The 22,952-nt window shown below is 29.6% G+C and overlaps 1 protein-coding gene across 1 annotated transcript; it reads left to right on the top strand.

Annotated features, from left to right (window-relative positions):
* Positions 1 to 73: 73 nt before the first annotated feature.
* On the top strand, positions 74 to 21,307 carry LOC129222391 (transmembrane protein 165-like). Its single transcript, XM_054856893.1, has 7 exons — positions 74 to 476; positions 2,796 to 3,018; positions 8,136 to 8,234; positions 10,795 to 10,871; positions 15,735 to 15,911; positions 17,001 to 17,106; positions 18,860 to 21,307. Exons 1-7 carry the CDS (start codon positions 318 to 320, stop codon positions 18,928 to 18,930), a joined length of 912 nt encoding a protein of 303 aa, XP_054712868.1. The 5' UTR covers positions 74 to 317; the 3' UTR covers positions 18,931 to 21,307.
* Positions 21,308 to 22,952: the final 1,645 nt, after the last annotated feature.

Raw genomic sequence — 22,952 nt, 5'->3', positions numbered from 1 at the left:
TTATGATCTATTTTTTTTAATGGAAGTCTAACCAAAAAAAAAAAAAGAGAAAAATATAGCCATAACTGTAACTCTTTTTAAATGCTACGCTGAAAGATGTGTAGTTCCGAAGTTCATTTTCACTCATAACACTTAATTAAACACCTAATTTAAATACATGAAAATTGAAATTTAATATTTATTAAAGATCGAATCTTCCTCTTTTGTTTTTACTCTCATATTTTTGGACAGCATTGAAGTGTTTAATGCATTCACTTGATCTGTGACATATCGCGGTATTCTTCTCTGCTTAGTCTGTCTGCTACGACTTATTTAAAATGTATTTTAGAAATCTAAGTCTGCGTTTTCTGTTGTTATGCATTATTTTGCTTGCTATGTGTTTTTGTGTTTCGTTTGTGTCCGCCGAAGAACCAACTTCTACTGTAAATGCAGTTCGAGTCGATGCTAAAATGGATTTCCAAGGGAATTATGATGACGTAAGTTGTATTGTGATTTAAAAATTATCGATATTTTATTTTTATTTGTGCTTTGTTACAGTTTGCATATTGCTTCTTCTATGTTGTTTTTGAAGAGCTTTTTTGTTTTTATTTCCGCCGATCCTCACCAAATCATTTGACCGGTAATTTTTATAACAGCGTTTATATTTTTGTTATTATGAAATTTGTCAGCAGAAGTTCAAAAAATATATCCCGCTTAATTTTTTTTTTTTTTGCTAAAGGCAAAAAAAATCAGTTTTTAATTTTTTTCAAAGAATCAATCTGTTTTTGTTATGCTAAGCATATATATTAAAATTAGCAAATAATACTTTGATATATATGGTACTTTTTATTTCAAATTATATTTTTGAAAGTATAAATTTGTAAACGGTTTTGGTCAGTTTAGTAAATATTTTTGCATCAAACAAATAATTAAAGCGAAAATTCTCAAAATTCGTTTTATTGCCTATTTATATAAATGTGTCGGATTAATAATGTAATTTAATGGCAATTGCTGTTTTTCTGCTAAATAGTATTGACACCCAAAATTTCATAAATTCTTAATGTAAGCAAAAGGCTCTAGCATTTGCTTATTTTTCTTTATTAGGGGAAGGAAGAGCAGATTACAAAATGAATAAAGATACTCTTACACAAACCTTGAATGGTCTCATGAGAAAATCTGCACTCTTTTTTAGAAAATTAAAAATGATAGGGCAACAATACATTGAGTTTTCTTGCCATTGTTACAAAACAAAAAGCAACAATTGACAAAAGTTGTAATCCAGTAATTGTACATTTTAGAATAGCCCATATTTCTAATTGTAGACAGGTTAGTGTAGGGGTTTTCAAACTGGGTGCTACAAGAATTGGCGAGGGGTGCCTCAAAGTGTCCAGACTTTATAGCAATTTTCTCCAGAACTTGATAGGCTTATTAAAAAAAACATATCACCAATACAGCAACAGTGTTAGATTTACTGTAGAGGAAAAAAAAACTGTTCAAGTTTTGTTTCCCAAATAGAGGATAATGTTCTCAAATTTGTGAACCTTTTGTGCTGAGGCAGACGTTAAGTCCTACGACTAATTCTTCTATCACCCGTTATATCATAAATGGCAAAGGACCACAACTGCATTTTCTAAATTGTAACATGTTACAGCGAGTGAAACCATAATTAGACTTGAGACTTGACATAACTCAGCAATACAAAAGGACCATATATATTGAACATTTCGGAAACGAAACTTTGTAGTTTCTTTCTCCAGAAAAGTCAACTTGTTGCTGTATTGATAATATATTTGTTTCATTAATGCTTTTAACTTCCAAACTCTAGAGGAAATTTTGATGTGTATTATGCACTATATGACAGAGATAGACTAGGGTGCGGTAAAAAAAAAATTCTAAAATTCTTTAAAGTGTTTTTAAGGGCAAGTTGATTTTTTCCCCTTGACATTTGTTTCCTGAAAATACTGCTAAACATTCACTTTTGTTTCAAAAGTGGTTTTAGAGTTTTGTATGTCTTTTTGATTTTTTCTCTAAAACATAAAGAGGTCTACTTGCTCCTTAATCAACTTTTATGAAGTATATCTGCGTTGCATGGTCTTTCTCAAAAATAAAAGCGGTGTTAAGAAACATATGTTCAACAGTCAGGCATGAAAAAATAATAATAAAACCTTTTTAAACGTGTAGAAAAGAGCTATTTCATGAGTAAAATTTTCTTTTTTCCTCTTGATTTTTTTAAGATTCTAAAAATTTAATCATTGTTATTTAGGGGTAAAAGTGTTCCTTTCTGTGGATTTTCTGACTACCCCCCCCTCCATGTAAGTTCCTGAGCATCAAAAGACTTCTGAGCCAAATTTGAAAAATATCCGATGTAAACTATGGATTTGTATAAGGAAAATCCCTTGTATAAATTCTTGATCATCAAAAGTCCTCTGTACCAAATTTAGCAGAGTCAACATTCACAGGATTTGCGTAAGGAATGTACACTACACACACCGCAATTTATACTGTATTTTAATACACAGTGGTCGCCACTTACATGAATCGCTTTTGTTCTAAACAGTTTTGATTCTATAAAGCGGTTGATTCAATAAAGCCGCTAATGCAATAAAGCTGGAATGTGTTCTGTTTTTGATGGTTTGATTCATTGAAGTGGCAGATTCAATTAATCACTGATTCAATTATCCGGCGTCCACTTGTATTAGATTGTATTATTTAATAAAATTACATAAGTAGAGTTAGTTATTGTTAGTTCTATTTAAAGATTTAATTGCAATCCTGTCACAAAAATTCTTTCTGACTGTTTTTTGTTTCTTTTGTAGGTGGGGGGTGACTTCAAGAAACCCGGTACATTTTTCCACAAAGTCAAAGATTTTACTCACTTGGGATTCATCCATGGCTTTGTCGCTGCCATTTCTGTGATCATAGTATCTGAGATTGGAGACAAAACATTTTTCATTGCAGCCATCCTGGCTATGCGTTTCTCCAGAGTCACTGTGTTCTTGGGGGCTATGTCTGCTCTCACAATAATGACTATTTTGTCTGGTAAGTGTGTTTTGAGGATCTGTTAGTTATTGTTTTGTAAATGTAAATTAATGCAGTTCAATAGAGTACAGGAAAACAGACAAGTCATTTAAAAGTCATGCTCCAGTGAGAGTGCATAGTGTGTATGTTGAATATGCCTACACTATCGATCATTGTTCAAAATATGGTCATTGGTAGTCCGAGACCAGTGACTCGGGACCACAATGAAACAGAATTCATTTGACCGTGGAACTTGTGGTATATCATGCTATTTACATTTTCAAATTTTATACTGTAATTTTATTTAGATAAGTTAGGTAAATTATTCTGATATGAATTTTAAATGAATGTCAAACAATAGCATTATGAAGATTTTGTGAAATACAATAAAGTAAGTTGTAAGTAAAAATGGTTATTAATGTATGTAGACCACTATTTCATTTTGAACTAAATTTCAAGTTAAGTGAACTATTTTCCGAAGAAATGCCATGGCGTTTAGGGAGTTGGCAAGGTTTTAGACACTATGGTAAAAACCATTGTTTTTAACGTCCTGTCCAAAACCCTTGTGTCCGAAAGTGTCCAAAACTATATTTTTAAAGAAATTGTATTTTTTGAGAAAATATCCAAAACAGAACAAAATGTATCAAAGTAATGTTGTATATTGTTGTACAATTTTTCCATGGGAACATTCAACTTATTTATGCAGCTGATTTTAATCTAGTTACCTAGAAATTCAATATTTAAATAAAAATTTCCATTTATATATCTTTACTAATATTATAAAGAGATAGGGCGGATTTTTGTGTTTTTATATGTTCGAGGTAATCTCCGGAACCCCTGCACCTATTTGAAAAATTCTTTCACTATATGAAAGGTGCTTTCCTACTGAGTAACATAGGCTATAATTCGAAAAAAATCCGATAAACGAATTTTACGTAAATTGCCTATTATTGGCTATTAAAGGGGTGAAACTTTCATTGATCCCGGATTTAAACTTGGCAAGTTACTGTATAATTGGAGCAGTCAAATGTTTTGGAAATTGTTTATTGACAACCAAAACTTGCCGCAAGTTTAAAATCCGGAATCAATGAAAATAAAAAAATTGTTTTCTGAATAAATTGAAAAACATGGGACAGTCCAACTTCTATGAGGGACAGCTATGAAACTTGGTACCCGTTCAGATCTGAACTATTTTATCGGTGATACCGTCTACTCAGGGCCTCATTTTGATCGAACTTGGCTCCTTTTCACATTTATGATTTGTTGGGATTTTATTTTACTGCGATCCACAGCATTTGGTAATATCCACAGCCCTGCTATTTTAATTACAATAGAGAAAATAATGCCTTTTAATTCAGAGCAATTCCATGTGTAATAGAAAGGTTTAAGCAATTACAGGGAAATTATTTTCATTTCAGCTGACTTTTTTTTTTCCCCTCTGCATTTCGTTGTTAAAATATGAAAAACAAGACGGAGACAAAAAATATATTCCTTTTTCCTCAATGTTTGTGCTATTTTTTGCTCCGTGATGAAATGACACTCTTCTAAACCAAGTTTTTTAACTTCTTAGAACAAAACGATATTTTTGTGAAAATGTGTAACAATTCAATCTTTTAACTGAGGAATACTTTCGTGATAGAGAAGTAACAATAAGAAACTGTTAATTTAAATTATTTTTCATGCACCAGGTTGACAAATGCAAGTTTATGTGTTTTGACGGAATGACTGCGGTGGAGTGGCTTTTAAAGTCCATTCATTACTATAAAAATGACCATATTTTTAATTAAGTTTAAAATTGTTGCCTTTAACTTATATGACACTACTGTTGCTTTTTACGTGTCCATAGTTAATAATCATGGAAGGATTGAGGGCCATTGCCTCGAGATTTTGGGCTTTTTTTATTTATTCACACATAAGACATTATGAGAAAGATTTTCAGCGTAAAGAAAGGAAATTCACCACTCAGAGCATCCGAGGCTATCGAACAGACGTTTACCAGCATTTAAAGCGAAGTTTCTACCACAAAGCCACGAAGGACCCCAGCGCATAATGAATGAGGCACAATGGTTTGGGTGATATAGTTTACATTTTTCTTTGCCAAAGAAAAAACATCCGCTTTACTTGCAAAAGGGCTGGGTTCCGGTAGCGTGGTCGCTTGGCGCTGAGCAGTTCAGTCTAGGATTATTGCTTTAAAACAACCGTAAATACAATTCATTGTTTTGGAAGAAAAGAAACTTTTGATTTGTTTTTCTCTGAGTGAAAAAATGTACAACATTTTTTGTTTATTTGGCGAAATATTTTAAATTGCAGTCCTCTTCACTCGCTAAGTAGAGTTTTAAAGCAACTGTAAATTTAATTTAATGATTTGACAAAAAGTTTTAAATTCCAAAGAAACTTTAATAGGTTTTTTTTTCTTTGAAAAGGTGTGTACGCATTTTATACCAGCTTTGTGTAGACTTTCTTTTCTTGACTATGGTGCCATTTCATGATCTAAAACTAAAATACCACCCATCTATTTTTAGAAATGCCAATAATTAGTTTCTAAAAAGCATCAAACCACTAAAGTCTTTGTTTAATGTAGTAGCAGAATGTATCACATTAGGACCCCGATTTAACGAATTCATTGGGACCGAGACTTTTACACATTAAATCAGGGTTATTTGTAATAAAGGAGGAGTGCCAAAAAAAATATAGAAAAAAATGCATTTTCCTTATCTAAAAGCCTTAATAAGCAACTGCACAAACATATCCATATTTGGAAAGTGCACACTTTTTGTACAGAATTCTGCGACTTATTACACACTAGTTAATTTGAAATTTTAAGATACTGAATAACAGATGTTTGACAATTTCCTTGACACTTGACTCAAAATAGTTCTCTTTTGACCTAATTTAGAAAGGAAAATACTATGTCATTTGCAACTTGCTGCATGAGAGATGTTTTTAAAGTTTCCAGGCCATGTAAAGCATTAGAAAAAGGAAGTTTTAATGGGAGTTAATTGTCGCTGTTTGCATCGGAACCCCTATTCATGGGGTGCCCCCTAGCCCATCAAAAATGGCTGATTCCAAGGAAAGTCTTTTTCTGCTTTGGACAAGATCGATGTAGCATTTGGAAAACAATCCAATATTTAATAACTCAAATTAACAAAAAAAAAATTTTTTTTTGGCTGTTAAAATAATTTGTTAATTCAGCAGGGTTCGTACGGGTCATGGAAATCCTGGAAAGTCATGGAAAAAAAAAAATAAGCAAATTTCAGACCTGGAAAAGTCATGGAAAATTGAAATTTTCAGTCTAAGTCATGGAAATTTATTTTGAGTCATGGAAAAATGTTCTGGGAAAAAGTAACAGTAGCTAAAAAGAGTATTAGAAATCTTGAGTGATTTAGTATTGCACCATGAAAGCTATTTAAACTGGAAAATTGTACGATCTCAAAAAACATTGCATCCAAGTTCGTTTCCATTACTCCTAAATCTTTATTTTTAAATTTATCAGAGTTTATCTCAATTTGTTGAAGGTTTTGGACAATCTTTAGTCATGCGATAGAATACAGAAATAGGGGAATTCTAATGCACAAAAACAGTAGTGCCCAATATACGGCCTGCAAAACTCATCCATGCGACTCGCTGGTACGTTCAGTGTCATTATTCAAACATGTTTTAGAATTTCTGAACCTATTAATTTATATGCATTTGAAAATGTACAAATAAGTAAACAAGTACATTTATATCAAAAGATTTATTTACTATGAAATGTTTTTATTTTAATTTTTTAAAAATAAATATTTGGTTTAGAAACATGAATTTACTAAAGAATGTGGCTTTATTTTAAAGAACCAAAAAATTGTCAAGTTGACACTAAAAAGCAACTTTTGAAGCAAAAATTTATTGAAACTTAGTAATGATTCATTCAACCTTTTCCCCAATCATTATCATTCTGCCTGTTTATGAAAAAAATAATCGACATTTAAGTATCATTCACTGTATACTTGAACCCATAAACTTTTACTTAACTTAAACTTATATGATGAAAACATGTAAGAATTATTCAGTTTTTTTAGGTGTACACTGATATTTTTTCAATTAGGTAGTGGCATTCACATAGAAGTTTTGCTAATGCTCATTTCCCCCCCCCCCCCCCCAAAAAAAATAAATAAATAAATAAATAAATAAAAAAAAAAAAAAAATTGGCAAGTTTAATATTAAATAGTACTATTCTCTTCATGTAACAAGGTCATGAAAAAGTCCTGGAAAAGTCATGGAATTTTTTCATCCAAATAGAGTATGAACCCTGATTCAGGGTTTATTATTCGGTAAATAGAGGTTTTTGCCTTCCTTTTAGTTGGGAAAAAAGAAAAATTCGCTAAATCGCGAAATTTGTTAAATAGCGGTTCGTTAAATTGTGGTCTGACTGTATATTAAGAACACACACACACACACAAAAAAAAAAGAAATTGCAAAAGTTATATATATATATATATATATATATATATATATATATATATATATATATATATATATATATATATATATATATATGTTCACATTTAATCATTAATTTATTTTTCTTTAATCTCATGGTTTGGAAAAGAACTTTAGTTAAAATATCATGTAAAACTTACTATGTGCAGATCCAATTAAAAAAATTAAAGCTTTTTTTTGCACATAAATAACTCTGCCAGGTTAGGTTTGTCCAAATTATCTTTTGGATTTTCAAATTACTGAGCAAAAAATATTTATAGCTGAATTTTTTTTTTATAGTACAGTATAATAAATAAATATTTTTTGAATGAGTTATGATAATAAAATTGGTAGGAGAGTCGAGTACATTATTTTGTTATCTAATTCATTGCAATATAAGTCATAACTCAAAAACTATTATAATAATAATATATATAAAATAAAATAATGGAAAAAAAATGTCTAGTAAATGTCGATTAAGTACAAATATTACATGCTGAAATAACTTTTAAAATAGCTAAACTGGGTTGTGATGTAGTTGTATGTTTTTTCCAGTGAATTTTCATAACTTTAAACACATTGTTTTCCTTCATAGACAAACTGTCTTAATTATTTTCAATGCAGCAAAGCTCAGCTATGTACTATTTCATTGCTTGATAATTGGTTGTTTTTAATTTCAGCTTGTCTTGGCTTTGCTACAACGGTGATCCCAAGAATGTACACTCATTACATATCAACAGCATTGTTTGCGATTTTTGGTTTGAAAATGTTGAAGGAAGGTGAGACTGAATGAATTAATTTCTTAAAAGTTAATAACCAATGGAAGAATTGTGAATATGTCAGTTCAAATAAACTCGCACTTTAAATTTCAAGCAGCATGCTGTATTTTTATGCACAAGAAAAATGCATCAGAGACTTTAAAGTTGGTTTCAACTTTGATTTGTAAATTCATACCCTAAAATTGTGTTCTCAAAATTTTAACTGATTCAAAAGTTTTAGAAAATTTTAAGACATATCATTTCACAAGAAAAAAAAAAGTTAAACAAAGGCCCTCTTTTTATCAGGTAGTATTAATGAAATGTTTAAAATTTGCATAGTATATCATTATTGCTATGCACATAGGGCTGCCAGGACTAGCGTTTCAATGAAATTTCTGAAAGCCTTGCTGATCAATTTCACAAAAGGGCAATACCACCTTATCGTGTCTGGCATTTGTGCTCTATTTTTTCTTCTCATAGTTCCATTTCATTAACTTAATCTAATATCGGTTTATATTGTGTTATTTTATATACGTTTATAAAGCAATTACATGCACAGTATAATTATTTTCAGTTTTTTATAATTGATTAGTAATTTTATAAAACTTGAAACATGTGTGACAATTTTTTGTTCCAGTTGTTACGCAAGTTACAAGTTTAATAAAATTAATAATTAATTATAAAAAGCAGAGACTAATTATATTGTGCTTGTAATTTTTTTTACTAAAGTATGTGAAATAAGATAAAATTGACTCGTACTAGATTTTTTTTTGATGTTGAGAACTATGAAAAAGAACTATAAGAAAAAAAAATAGTGTAAAAATGTCAGACACGCTACAATAGAATCACCCCAAAACAAAAAAACAATAGCAAAAAAAAAAGAGCTTGTGCAATGTTTGTTACCGATAAATATTATGGCTGCAGTGGCATTCACAAAGGATCCAAACCCCTTATTATTCTCAACTTTGTTTTCAACTGATTATAAACCTATTTACATAGTAGTCATCTCACTATGGACAATGGTAAGAAGTTAGCCCATGGGACAATAAAGTTTACTAGTATCTTATTATAATTCATGACTGCATTGTGCATTTTTTTCAATATAGCATAGATTCATTTTGACTTTTAGTTTTGAAAATTTTTTTTTTAAAAATTATATTTTCTAAAAATGAGTGATCAAAATTGCAAAGGAGAAATTATGTAATTGTTTTTTGTAAAAAATGTATCTGAAGATGAAAAACAAAATATTCTGGAAGCATTATATTTTCTAAAAATGAGTGATCAAAATTGCAAAGGAGAAATTATGTAATTTTTTTTTTGTAAAAAATGTATCTTTTGAGTTTTCTTGAGTTTTATTTAAAAAAAGTTTGTCACAGAACAGGATTTATTAAATAAACTGAGCAATTCTCAAGAAGTTCTGATTAAATACCAGTTATACAAAATGTGAAACTATTTTGTAAACATTTTTTTAGAAACTCCACCATAAGTAAACAATATGAAACATAATTTACGCAGTTGTTCTCGTTTTCTGATGGTGCATATTGTGCTCTCAGAAATTTTGTCAGCTCATACGTTAAAATCAATTTGTGATTAAAGATATTTTTTCTGCCAGTTAAATGATACTGTTAGAATTCCAAGACTTCTCAAAGCTTAAAAGTTGGAAGCCGGAATGAGACAAATAGTTTAACAAAAACTTGTCAAATGGCTAGTCTTAATGACTTTAGTTAAAAGAACTAATATATATATATATATATATATATATATATATATATATATATATATATATATATATATATATATGTATGTATTATAAGTTTGTTAATCAATCGGCCGGATTTAGGGGAGGGCAGGTGGGGCTACTGCCCCGGGGCCTCTACAACAAAGAGGCCCCCACAATAAAATTTTTACAAACTATCCTAACTTTCACTGGTCAGCAAATTTTACATTTTTTTCTCCCAGACGTTTTTTTTTTTGCATTTCTACAAAGAATGCTTGCACAAAAAAAAAAAAAAAAATATTATTATCAATATATCAGAAAGCTCTGATTGCAAGTATCCATTTACTACCTATTTTTTAATTGATCGAGCATTTTAGTAGCAATATATATATATATATTTTTTATTCATTTAATTTGTACCTATGAGTTAAAGAGATGATGTATTGTAAATATCATATGAAAATAACCTTAAAAATACATAAATTTTAAAATGAAATGTATGTATAGATATAAATAAGAAACAGTAATTTTAGGTCTATGAATAATAATAATAATAATAATATAAAAAAAATAAATAGCAGTAACTTCATGATGTATTTACTATCAAAGTGCTGATCAAAAATATCGGATATATACATACATATCAAAATAATCGGCCTTCACTCCTTCATTGCCCCGGGGCCTCCACACTTCCAAATCCGGCCCTGAAATTAATTGAATATTATGTTTCATAAATTAATAGGAAGAGAAAAACATTTGGCAAACTTTAACTCAAATTGTAAAATTAACTAGCTTTGTGTCTTTAATCTCTTTAAGAAAAAAGTTGTTTCAAAGGTTAATGAAATGTGTGTGTGTTTTTTTAAGGTTATTCCATGTCTCCTGATGAAGGACAAGAGGAGTATGATGAAGTCCAAAAACATATTCTCAAGAGAGAAATAGAGGTGAATATTTATTTTAGTATAAATGTTACGGATAAAGTATGAAATCCGTTATTTTATAGAATACCTAGTTATTTCATGGAATAACTGATCGTGTCCGTTAAAGTGTTAAAGTAGTAGTACAAGTACAAGTAGTAGTACAAGTAGTACCTTTAAAGTGTACAAGTAGTCTCTTGTATTTCATGGTTTAACTAGTTATTTCATAGAATAACGATCTGCAGCCCGTTTAAGTAAAATAATATCATATATCCGGATGTAGAAATATCGCTTTGGTCAGTTGCTACAACTCAAAGTTTAGATACTGGCCAGGGATTTAAAAAATGTTTGTGTAAAACCCAGTATGTCAATAAAAAAAAGTTTTTGTTTCAGAAATAATGTTCTTTATAATTCCAAGTGTTATTTTAGTAATCCTTGTTGTAACAAATGACTTTATGGTACATTTCCATGAATACCATTTATAACCTGCATAAACTAGATAAATTACTTCCTTTTCATTTTAATTGTCTATCATTAGTTTATTTATAGAATACCTATAGTTATTTCATTTTAGATATATTGTTTATTTTACACTTTAAATGTCTCTCATTAGTTAATTTATAGAATGCATAGTTATTTCATAGAATAACTAGTTAAAATGTCAAATTAATGACATATTATAGTAGAAAATAGTAGTAGAAAATTAAAAGATCTTTTGGTTTGCCTGTATATTTACAAGTAATGTATGATGAATTTCTCGCCAATTGGCTTGCACGTGTTACGGTTCCACGTTATGATAACTTGGTAATTTACTCGTCCGCCTTATGAGAATTTTACTTGAGAAAATGTTCTTAAAATTGGAATAGAAAAAGAGCCAAATTGAATTTTCGAAAAGTCGTTTTGAGGTGCACACTCCCACGCTACAAACTAATTCTGTGCCAAATTTCATGAAAGTTGGCCAAATGGTCTAGGCGCTATGTGCGTGACAGAGATCCAGACAGAGAGACTTTCAGCTTTATTATTAGTAAAGAAGTTGAATTTTAAATCTGAATTGGATAAACCCTAAACTCTAGTAGATAACGTTCATTGTGTTGACCAATTTTTCGTTTCTTCAATCTTCTAAAATGACAGCCTTACCAGTAAAAAAGTTAAGTGACTGAATCCAGTTTAGCCTTGTTAAAATTAAGCATTTTCCTGAATGTCAAACATTGCCAGAAGATACTGTTGGTGATGTCAGGGTGTATTTATTTCAGTAAAAAGGAATGGGAAAATGTTACAAAGACATTATGAAACTAGAAACTCATCCGTTATGATATGACAGGTGCAAATTACTCCTTCATAGGATTCACTTTGTTTTTTCTGTGGGTTCCTTATTGGTATTCATCTTAAAAGGTATTATAGAAAACTAATTCATGATTGTAAAATAAAATATGAATTAAACTACAATAAACTCCCCATTATCGACGGAATAGGGTGGTACGGTAACTGCGGATAATCCGAATAATAGGTAAAAACTATACACTAATGTGTACAATAGCTAAAAATGATGAATAATGCTCATACATACATTTAAATTATAGCTAAAAACATTGCTATATCGCATCTACTAACATTGTATGGGAAAAATATGTATAAAAGCTAAAAGCGAACAATAATGCAATCATTAGTTTAAAAAACATTTGATGACCGTTAAGAAGAAAAAAATTGTGAAAAGACCAAAAGATGATCCGAACTGCCAATAGTCGGGAGTTTACTGTATAATAAATACTGTCAGCCCTGCTTAATCGGGTAACACATAAGCAAGTATTATATTTATAAGAATAAAACCTTCTGGAATCGAGTAATTTCCCCGGATAATCCGATAAGACTAATCTGTTTTTGAAAGCATAATTGCCAAGAGAAAATTTAACAACATGAATAGACAAAACAGAAATATTTTGTTTGGGCAGTATTGGCGGCACAAGTTGGAGGTTTCTATAAATTTTTCGAAAGTTAAGGTGATACTTCTCCCCTTAAACACAATGGTCTAAATGCATTCTGTTAGCACGGAAGTAATAGGCACTTAAAAAAATCTATGCGGGGGACTGTCAGGATTTGCCGATACATATCAAGATATATATCATGATATATATCCAATATTTATTTTGAAAATATCATGATATGTTGATATTTTTGATATTAATTTTTTTGACTATGGTATTTTCAATACAAAAAGTATATTAATCATAGTAATATTGTTCATTTATTAAAAATAACCAAAAAGTTATGTAACATGTTTTTATGATGTATTGATACATCATTAATATAACAAAGTAATATAGTATTCCTTTTTTACTTGTATTTTATATTCATAAAATTATTATTAATGTAACAATTTTAATACATATTAAAAGTGCCTAGTTAAATATTAAATGTAGCTCAGAAAAAAAAGAAAATATCTGATGACAGTGCACCAAGTAATGCATATTATTTATTTCTGAATCATATAACTGTAAAAGTAACTAACAGAAGCAAAATGAATAAAACAGCTAATGCTAAATTAACTTTATTAAAAGTGATAGATATGTAAAATGAAATATTAGACATAAATAATGAAAGAAACCTTAATTTGAAGTCTACATATTGCAATTATAATATAAGAAAATGAAGAGTGATTCAAGGATGCATTTACAATTTTGAAGACTTTAGTTTGTGCTTATTGCAAATATCAGATATACATCAAAATATCCGATATATACCAAAATATCGGATATTTTCAAAAATATTGTGATATTTTCAAACCCTGGGTACTATACTGCTGAGCTAAAAGCAAAAGTCGTATCTGTAGCTGGGTTCAAAAGGAGAAATTGCTATTTAAAGTTATGTGCCTTCACGTATTTGATTAAGATGCACTTTTTCTGAAATTTTTAAAAAATATTTCATTTGTATTTATAGGTGAAATATATATGGCTGAGAACCACTTGGTGACCTTAACTAAATTTTGTTAAATTCAGATACGACCTTTGTGTTTAGCATGGCAGCATAGTTAATGTTCTTTCTAGTTTAGAAAAAGGAAGTACATAAGCTCCCAAAACTCTTTGAGCAAGCAATACTGTGATATGAATGTTTCCAAAAAATAATATAGGAAAAGGGGTGTCAGAACAAAGATTTTGTAATTTAAGTTTTTTAAATTTTAAAAATGTTCACACACATTTATGATATAAATGTTTTTATAATGTAATTTTGTATCCTCCTTTTGAATGGCTATTGATTTATTATTAGCTTTTAGATCAGTGCTATCAGTTTGGTAAGGTAACAAACATGTCCCTGCATAATCTAATACCCCACTACAGTAATGTATTATAAAAACTAATAACCCTTCTGTATTATGCATTTTTGAATAATCATTCTACATGTATGTTGTGGATTGTGGGGCAAAGTGAAATAGCAGGGCAAAATTAAATGGCAAAATATTTAGTCTACTTTTAACGGCATCTATTTAGTAATATTTTAACAATGAAGTAACACATGTAGTCTATTCCAGTCAAGGAAAAAATACCGCTGAAAATTATGGAATATGATAATACAAGCAATTTTTAAAAATTGATACATATTGTAATATTTTGTAAGTCAAATATTATTTTTGGTACTTTTAAATGATCAAGTTCTTGTAGTTACCCATATGAAATAATTGAGACCTTCTAATGTTTGGTGCTTTGTTTATTTAGTTAATATTAAGCTTATTTGTATTTTAAATATTTTGTACAATTAGATAAGTATACATACAGGGCAAAGTGAAATAGTTGATTTCATTTAATTATTATATCATTTATCAAAGCTCTTATATATTCTTTATTAATGACTTTATTAACATACCTTATTCATTCATTCACTTATTTTTTAACGAATTCACTTTTTTACTCACTCATTTATTAGTCCTTATTATCTTTTCCAGTATATTTTCATTTATTCATTCAACCTTTTATTTACTGAATCATTTGATCAAAAATTTTTTTTCTAATTTAAATAAAAAATATTTCATTACAAAAATATTTCATTTTTCACTTTGCCCCGCGGGAAAAAAAAAGTGAAAAATTTCCACTTTTTTTTTTGAAGTGGAAATTTACTGCCTAAAAATAAAAATACTATTTCAATGCAAGTTTTATTAAATACAATGTTCTTTCTTTATGTACTGTAATTTTCAAAACAAATTTTCAACTTGCTCATCTTGAAAAAGCTCAGTCAACTTAACGATTTCACTTTGCCCCACATTCCCCTACATTTTAATTCTATATCATGAAATTCTTGTTCATGGAATGTTTGTTAAATGTAGTCAGAGCATTGAAGGAATTCTTTTCCAGAATTTAAATCTAAACAACACACTTTTCTGCTTGTCTAAGGTTGCTGAAAAATTTTGCCAAATTATATCATAGTGATTGCATCAAATCACCAGATGTATTGTGGCAAGCAAACTGCATTGTGTACATGATATACTACAGGGTGGCTAATAAATACTGTAACATTCCAAAAATAAGAGTTAATTTTAATCGCTTGTGACAGCTATTTCTCTATTTATTTCTGTGATTGGCTACTTTTTGTGAAAGCAGACGATTTTAGTTTAAGCAAAAAATGTAGAATATTTTTAAAGATGGAAGCCAAAAGGTTAATGGTTAACGCCTTTTTGACTGCGGGTTTTCTGCTGGTAAAATATTTAAGTATTACAAAGATTACAAACACGCCAACAAACCATCGCCAGACACCAATATGAAAACAAACTGTATGTTATTTTATTTTTAGTCTTGTTATGATATTTAACTTTTTAGAATCTGTTTATTTTTGGTGTTAATTCCATGTTTTATGATTTTTTTTCTTTTATTGTATCTGGCCTTAAGCGATTCCTTTTATTTTTAGTCTGGTTCACCAGCTGATATTGAAAGTGGCATCATTAAGATTGAGAGGTTGAAGAGGATAAGACAGAAGCTGATGGTATTTTTTTCCAGAATTTTTTTGGAATCTTTTACTATGACATTTTTAGCTGAATGGGGAGATAGGTCTCAGCTAACTACCATCATTTTGGCGGCAAGAGAGGTATGTATATTAAGATAACAGTTTCTGTATCAATTACACTTAATTATCTTGTTTATTGCACAGTAATCCGTAAGCATTCCATATGGCTGTGCTTGCAAGTGGCAGCCACTTATGGAAGATCTATCTTCTAACAATAAAAATAGTGTTTGGTTTCACAAAATGTTAATTAAATAACAAGGTATAATGTTTTAATTGAGGCAGTGAGAAGCAAAGTGATGTAAGTGGGACATTTTCAAGTTTTAAGTAAAAAACGTTTAAAGTTGCAATCCTAGGTAAGCTAAGACCTGTCAGTTCCTAGCCTGTTGCCAGCTGACCCTTTAGCCTTGTTCTAGTAGCAACCGAAACATGGGAAAAAATGGGGGGGGGGGGAGGAGGTTGCCACTTATAAACTTATAAACTTGGGACAATTTTAGTTTTCAGTTAGCATGTTACAAGTTTCGTAAAATCAATAGTTAAGTATAAAAAGTTGAGAATAATTGTATTCTTCTTGTTAACGTTTTATAAAAGGATGTAAATTAAGATAATGTTAAATAACTGATGCTTGATTTTTTGATGTTAGGCTAATGGAAAAGAACTTTGATGAGAAAAATATCGTAATATTGTCACATACGTCATGGTGGAATTACACATTTTTATTAAACAAAACAGTAAATCGTTCCCACTTTTTCTCTGAACTTCCTACCTTTTTTCTCATCTGCAAGGAAATGTTTACTATCACTTATGGAGGGGGGGGGGGGATGCTTTTTTAAAACATTTTTCTTAAATGTAAAAGTTGCAGATTTTTTTTTTTAATTAAAAAAAAAAGAGAAAATTGATCCCAAATTTTGAATTTTTAGTTCCTACACTAGTTTTAGGAAACCCTACCTTTTTTTAAAAAATCACTTTTATGTTCAAATTTTTGTCTTTAAATTTATTTATGAAAATTCTCCCTAATTTTACACGTAAGCCTCCCTCATTTTCAGCTTTAAATGTTGTCAGCTGAGCTTTATGTTTTGTGTGTGTGTATTGTTATTATTGGCTAATTATTTTAGCAAGCAATATACTTATGAGAAAAACCTTTTGGAATTTTAACAAAAAGTTTATTTTTAGGATGCAATTGGAGTCACATTGGGAGCAGTTATTGGTCATGGTATTTGCACAAGTATTGCAGTGATTGGTGGTCGCATTATAGCACAAAGAATATCAGTTAGATCAGGTATAAATGCATATTTCATTTTACAACTAACTGCTTCATTTTTTTTGAAAACAATAGTGAACTCTAAAAATTATTTTGCTTAAAATCATTTGCTTTCATTTGAGGATGCATCGATTGATTGACGGTTATTGGTCAACAGCCACTCTGTTGATTAATTAAATGATGGACCAATCATCATCGATTAACTGACAGAAATTTTATTTTATTTTTTTTTCTTGAAGTATACTTAGAACATACCAATAACAAATAATCAGTCAACAGCCACTCTGTCGATTAATTAAGTAATGGGCCAATCTTTATCGATTAATTAACATAAATTTTATTTAAAATTTTTTCTTGAAGTATGCTTAGAACATATCGGCAATAAATAAATGTAATTTTCTGCAACTTAAAAAGCCATGTAATACTGAATGATTATAATAATGATTGTAATATTAAAATATAATTAATTTAAAAAAATCATTTTATTATTTGTTAAACATTTGGTGAATCAATGCTTTTTCAAGAGTAGGGAGCTATAATAATGATTACATGTGTATTTGTTGGTTCTCCCCTCACAATTAACACACCCTTAACTTTTGTAGTTAAATGTCCAATTGATACATACCCCCACTTTTTTTTTGTTTCTTTCTGTGTGGCAAAAGTTAGGAACTGTTCTAAATTTCCTAAAATATCTAGGTTTTTAAAAACTCTTAAAATTCCTAATATTTTAAGCTTAGTTTTAAAAAGCCACACTGCATTTTTTCGAAAAACGATTCTCTTATTCTGTTAGTGGCCCGTATTCAGCAGACATTTTTAACTTAGCAGCTACGTATTAGTGACCACTTAATCCATGGCTTGTATCTTTTATGAAAATTTTAAGGTAATCTTGAAGCACCAAGCTTAATGCACATGTGATATGCTATATTATTGCCTCCATTGAAATTTTGATATGCCCCCTATTGGGACCCCTCCCGCCTCCAGCTTGAACCACTGATGTAATGTCCAAAATAATACATGATATTTACTTAAATTATTTGTTTTTCTTCAGTGTGTTTAAATATCTTTACAGCAGGGTTCATTGATTTAAATCAAGTGATTTTTTTTTTAAATCATTGATTTAAATCAATTGATTTGAATTAAGTGATTTTTTTTAAACAAAATTATTAATTAAAATCAAATGATTTTACTTTTATAAATTTTGCATTTTTAGAATGTATTGCTCTAGATTTAACTACACTGCATTATACTACCTTAACTTCAACAGGCAAAACTACATAGATCCCTCTTTCTGTGTGTGTAACAGATTTTCACTTTATATTGCTTTTACTCCAAAATTACAATTTAGAACTAAATAAAAATGTTGAGTTTTTCTTATACACCATGACTAGTATAGTTCAGAAAAGTAATTGTTCAACATATTATTTTACACTAAAAACGCGCATGATAATGGAAACCTTATCTTTGAGCAAAGCATAAAACAAAATCATATCTCATCCAAGCATTATAATGTGTTTATACATCTTAAAATATTATTGAATAGTTAGAGTACTTATCTTAATTTTAAAAGTAAGTTGAATGGATTCATCTATTGTATGAAATATATTATGTTTATAAATGTAAAGTAATTAATATCTACAAATTTTTGAACATTTAAAAAAAATGAAAAAAAGCCGATTTAAATAAAAAAAATCCGATAAAAAAAAATTTTTTTAAAGAAAAAAAAAATCACGAACCCTGCTTTACAGTGATGCTGTTTTATTATTTTTTCCAGTGACTTTTATTGGAGGAGTGGTGTTTCTCATCTTTGCTGTTTGGGCATTAGCAGTAGGGCCAGGTTCATGATGACACTCATCATAGGTATTTTTTATGTCTAATTTCCTGCTAAGTGATCAATTGGTTTTGGACGTGAGAAGACGTTGTCTGAGACAGTGAACATTGTGCATATGGACGTAATATTTCAAAGCAGTCATTCTGCTTGCTATTGAAGAGCTTCAAAAAATAATTTATATTTACCACTTTGAAACAACACTTCCAATTTCCTTTTAACAAATTTTGTTTGCTATTAATATTTCCTTATTGGTGCCATTATTTTCTAAATACCATAACGCATCTTTTTATGGAAGTATGTATATGTTGCCGAGCAACATATGGAACATCAAAATTCATACTTGCTGGCATCGAAATTTAAGTTTTTTCCTCTAAGAGTCAATAAAATTTACTTTTAAAATGATAGAAAAGTAAAATTTGTGTAAAATACATATTAATAGATTATCATAACATTACAAGCTGACATAAAATGGAAGATTTAAGTGTTTTCTTTTCTTACTTCCTCTCTTTTTTTTTTGCCAAAGTTCATAAATAATATTTTAGGAATACAGTAAAATCTCGTTGATCAGGCCCTTGTTCATCTCAATCAAATTTGTAGCCTTTAAAAAAATTATGTTCACATAGATAGTTCTAAATTCAGCAAAAGCATAACTATAGGTACCTTGAACATTGATTTTTTAAAAATTTTGATTAACTGTACAGTTCCTGGGTTTATGTACAATAATTATGGTAATTTAACAAACCCTGCAGTTGAACTACAATGATAAAATATTAGGAGGGATTGTATAGTGACAGACAGACACAAAACAGTAGACCACATGGGCACCTATGTGTGTCATTTTAGAGGGGAGCTCAGATTTTAATTTAAGTTAGAAAAAAATGGGCTTTCTTCTATTTACAAACTAATTAAAGAAAGTTAGTTTCATAAAAATTTTCTGTTTTAATATTCAATAGACTTCTAACCATTTGTTGGGAATTCAAATTTTTGTTTGTTAAGAAAACAGATAGAAATTTGTTATTTGAAAGACATTTTTATTACTCTAAAAGCAAAACAAAATGCAGATTAAAATTAGTAATTTTTTAAAGTAAAGAAAGTTAAAATCTTGGTCATTCATGGATGGCTATGTTTAATGTTTTTAAATGATATTTATGCTCAAAACTTTATTTAAAACTTGACAGTACCAATGTCTAGAGGGGGGCTTGTGCCCCCTTCTCCTTTATGGGCATCCATGGTAGACCAATCCTTTATTAAGAAATTAATGTGAATCATATTTTTTTAATGTCTTCTGAAGAAATCTGTGGTACTTTATTTAAAAAATGTTTTTTTTATATTAATGAACTCTAAATCTGCTTGTTGAAGTACTTGCTTTGCTTATTCCAATACTATCCGTATTATACAGATTTTTAACTATCTGAATTGCCTTTAGTCCCAATTAGTTCGAATAAACGAGGTTGTACTGTACAGCTTCATTCTTTGACTTCAAATTTCTAATCCCAAAAAAACCAAGATACTTATAATCAACTAACCAGGAAGTAGAGGAGAACACTTTTGTTAACTTCATCTACAGGTAAAGTCATAATTATCCCGAAATCTAAACACTAGTCCATTCCTTTAGAATGCTGATGTTCTATATAATGCCATTTACATGCTTCCACACACACATATATTTACTTATTTATTCATGGTTAAAGAGGTTGTAAAAAATTGTGCTTACTTGTTAATCATATAGTTACAATGAAAATCATATCAGAATTTATAATAATTTTACTGAATTAAATATTTAAAATATTTGAGCAAAAGCTAGTTCATTGCTGATATTTACTTGAAATTTTGTGAGGTTTGTCCTTTGTAAAATCATCATCCTTATATTGAAATATACTTCAATTGTTGTTTGATGTGACGGTTGTTGAATTGTGATAAAATTTGATGTCATCATTTTGCTGTTATTTCCTATTTTAAAGTTGCAGTAAACTCCCTATTATCCGCGAGTCAATTGACTATCAAATGTATAAACCCAGCAAAAGCAAATACCAACAGCTGTTTTATTGTTGTTAAATTGTAAATTTAAACTCAGTAGTTTTTGTTTCATTTATTTATTTAATTTTTGTTCTTTCTTCATCGTACATATTTGTCCATTTATGATGCCAAGTTCTGCTGCTCAAAAATACAAAATTTTTCGACTCTGCTGTACATATTTTTGCCGTTTGTAGAAAGTATAAATGTGTCAATACAGCTAAGTTTTTGAGGGCAGGGGACAATTTTCACCTTATTTGTCCCCCATTTTACCCTTTTTGGGGTTTATCTGTGACTTTTATTATCCGCGGCACTGGTGCCACCTGATTCCTCAGATTATCGGGAGTTTACTATAATTTTAAAATTGCATTACTGCACAAAAAAAAAAAAGTTTTAAAATACCTGGAAACACTTCTTTGAAAAATATTGCTTGAACTCCTTAAAAATGTTTTTCAGAGTTTTTTTTTGACCATTTGTTTTCTATGACCTAGAAAAAGATAGCATAAAGCATTAAAAGTATGCAAACCCAATCACTGTGATGCAATGTGACATGATCAGTATAAAAAAAAAAAGTATAAAAGCCATATATATACAGTGAAGCTTCATTTATATGTTTCTCTTATATACGTTTCTTCAATTGGTCCCTGCAAAGTCCAATACATATATTAACGTATACCACCTAATATACGTTTTTTTCATTATATGCTTATTCATACAGTCCCATGGAAAATATATAAATGTTGCTTCATTGTATTTTAGTTTTAGAGGGATAAGCCACCTACCGCAGTGACCCACTTCCCCCAACAAACCCTATGTTTATTTTTTTGTTTTGACTGGTAGTTTTGATATTTTTTGACTTTGCCTACATCTTAATAACCATATTGCACCAAAAAGTCCATCCATTTATCTATATTTGTGGCAATGCAAATTTTGAGTTATCCTAGAATGGCCAACAAAGGTAAAAAGTTTGTAGGTTACTTTTGTTAATTTATTTGTTGAAATATTCTGTAAAAAGAGAGGAAGAGTAGTAATTTTAAGTGGGTGACCCTTAGTCACACCCTTTTGAAGTTTATTTTCCATTTGTTTTAGTTAAATGCTTTGTTAAATTGTTTAAGTTATAAATCATGCTACCTAATATACTTTTCTTGTTAATATGCATTTTTACTGTAGATTTTCAGCTTCTTTTAAAGAACAGACAATTTGATCGCTTCTGGCCCCTCTAGGTACAATGAAATATCAGTCGTGGGATTGTTAAATGTACCAGTTTCCATTTTTTGTTTTATGAATTCAATGCATTCTATTCATTCATTGTCTTAAGGGTAATTTACTATCTGGTCAAGGAAAGAATTTTCGGGGATTGGGTGAGATAGGAAAAGGTGTTCATGAAAAAGCTCTTCAACTATTCTGGAGAAACACTACTTCCAGGGTGGCTTACAGGTTGATTGCAAAACTATTTCTAGTCTATTTGCTTTTATCATCATATATATTATTTCACAAAGGTTTTTTTTTTGTGACATTGCTTTAACTTAATAAATAATTCATGAATTAGTGAGGCATCATTTTAGAGATTTTTTTCGCTACTTTTGGCAAAAAATAAACAGAAGACTCACACTGTGACGGGTTTTCAAAAAAATCAGTTTGTTCTGATTTTTAATATGCATTGCTTTAATGTATAATGCTCCACACGTGAAGCCTTATAACTCAGCTAGTTCGAGCGTCGTGCTAAAAACACAAAGATCGTTGGTTCAACCCCATCATGGATTTTGTCGTTCTTCCTTACTACTTTATAAAACTACATAAGTAAAGCATTTTATTTTCTTTTTTCACCGCCATCATTAAAAATAATCGATTCCCATTATTACTGTTTTTTCAAAAATTGCTCTTAAAAATTTGGATTTTTAAATTACCACCACCAAGCATGAATTCTTTGCACCGGTCAGCTAGAGTTCTTCAAAACCTTTTTTGCAAGAGCTCCACATATTTTTTTGAGGGGATCTGCTTACAGTAGCATAACTATGGGGTC

This window comes from Uloborus diversus, chromosome 5, assembly GCF_026930045.1.
Source record: "Uloborus diversus isolate 005 chromosome 5, Udiv.v.3.1, whole genome shotgun sequence".
In the NCBI taxonomy this organism is placed as follows: Eukaryota; Metazoa; Arthropoda; class Arachnida; order Araneae; family Uloboridae; genus Uloborus; species Uloborus diversus.
The sequence above is the reverse complement of the archived record's forward strand: the minus strand, read 5'-3'. Positions and strand labels throughout refer to the sequence as shown.

Bases quoted from the DNA above. Each gene is read 5' to 3' on its own strand.
- LOC129222391 (XM_054856893.1), top strand. From the start codon at position 318: ATGTATTTTAGAAATCTAAGTCTGCGTTTTCTGTTGTTATGCATTATT. The intron at 477-2,795 runs GTAAGTTGTATT...TTTCTTTTGTAG, and splicing joins TCCAAGGGAATTATGATGAC to GTGGGGGGTGACTTCAAGAA. The intron at 10,872-15,734 runs GTGAATATTTAT...TTTTATTTTTAG, and splicing joins TTCTCAAGAGAGAAATAGAG to TCTGGTTCACCAGCTGATAT.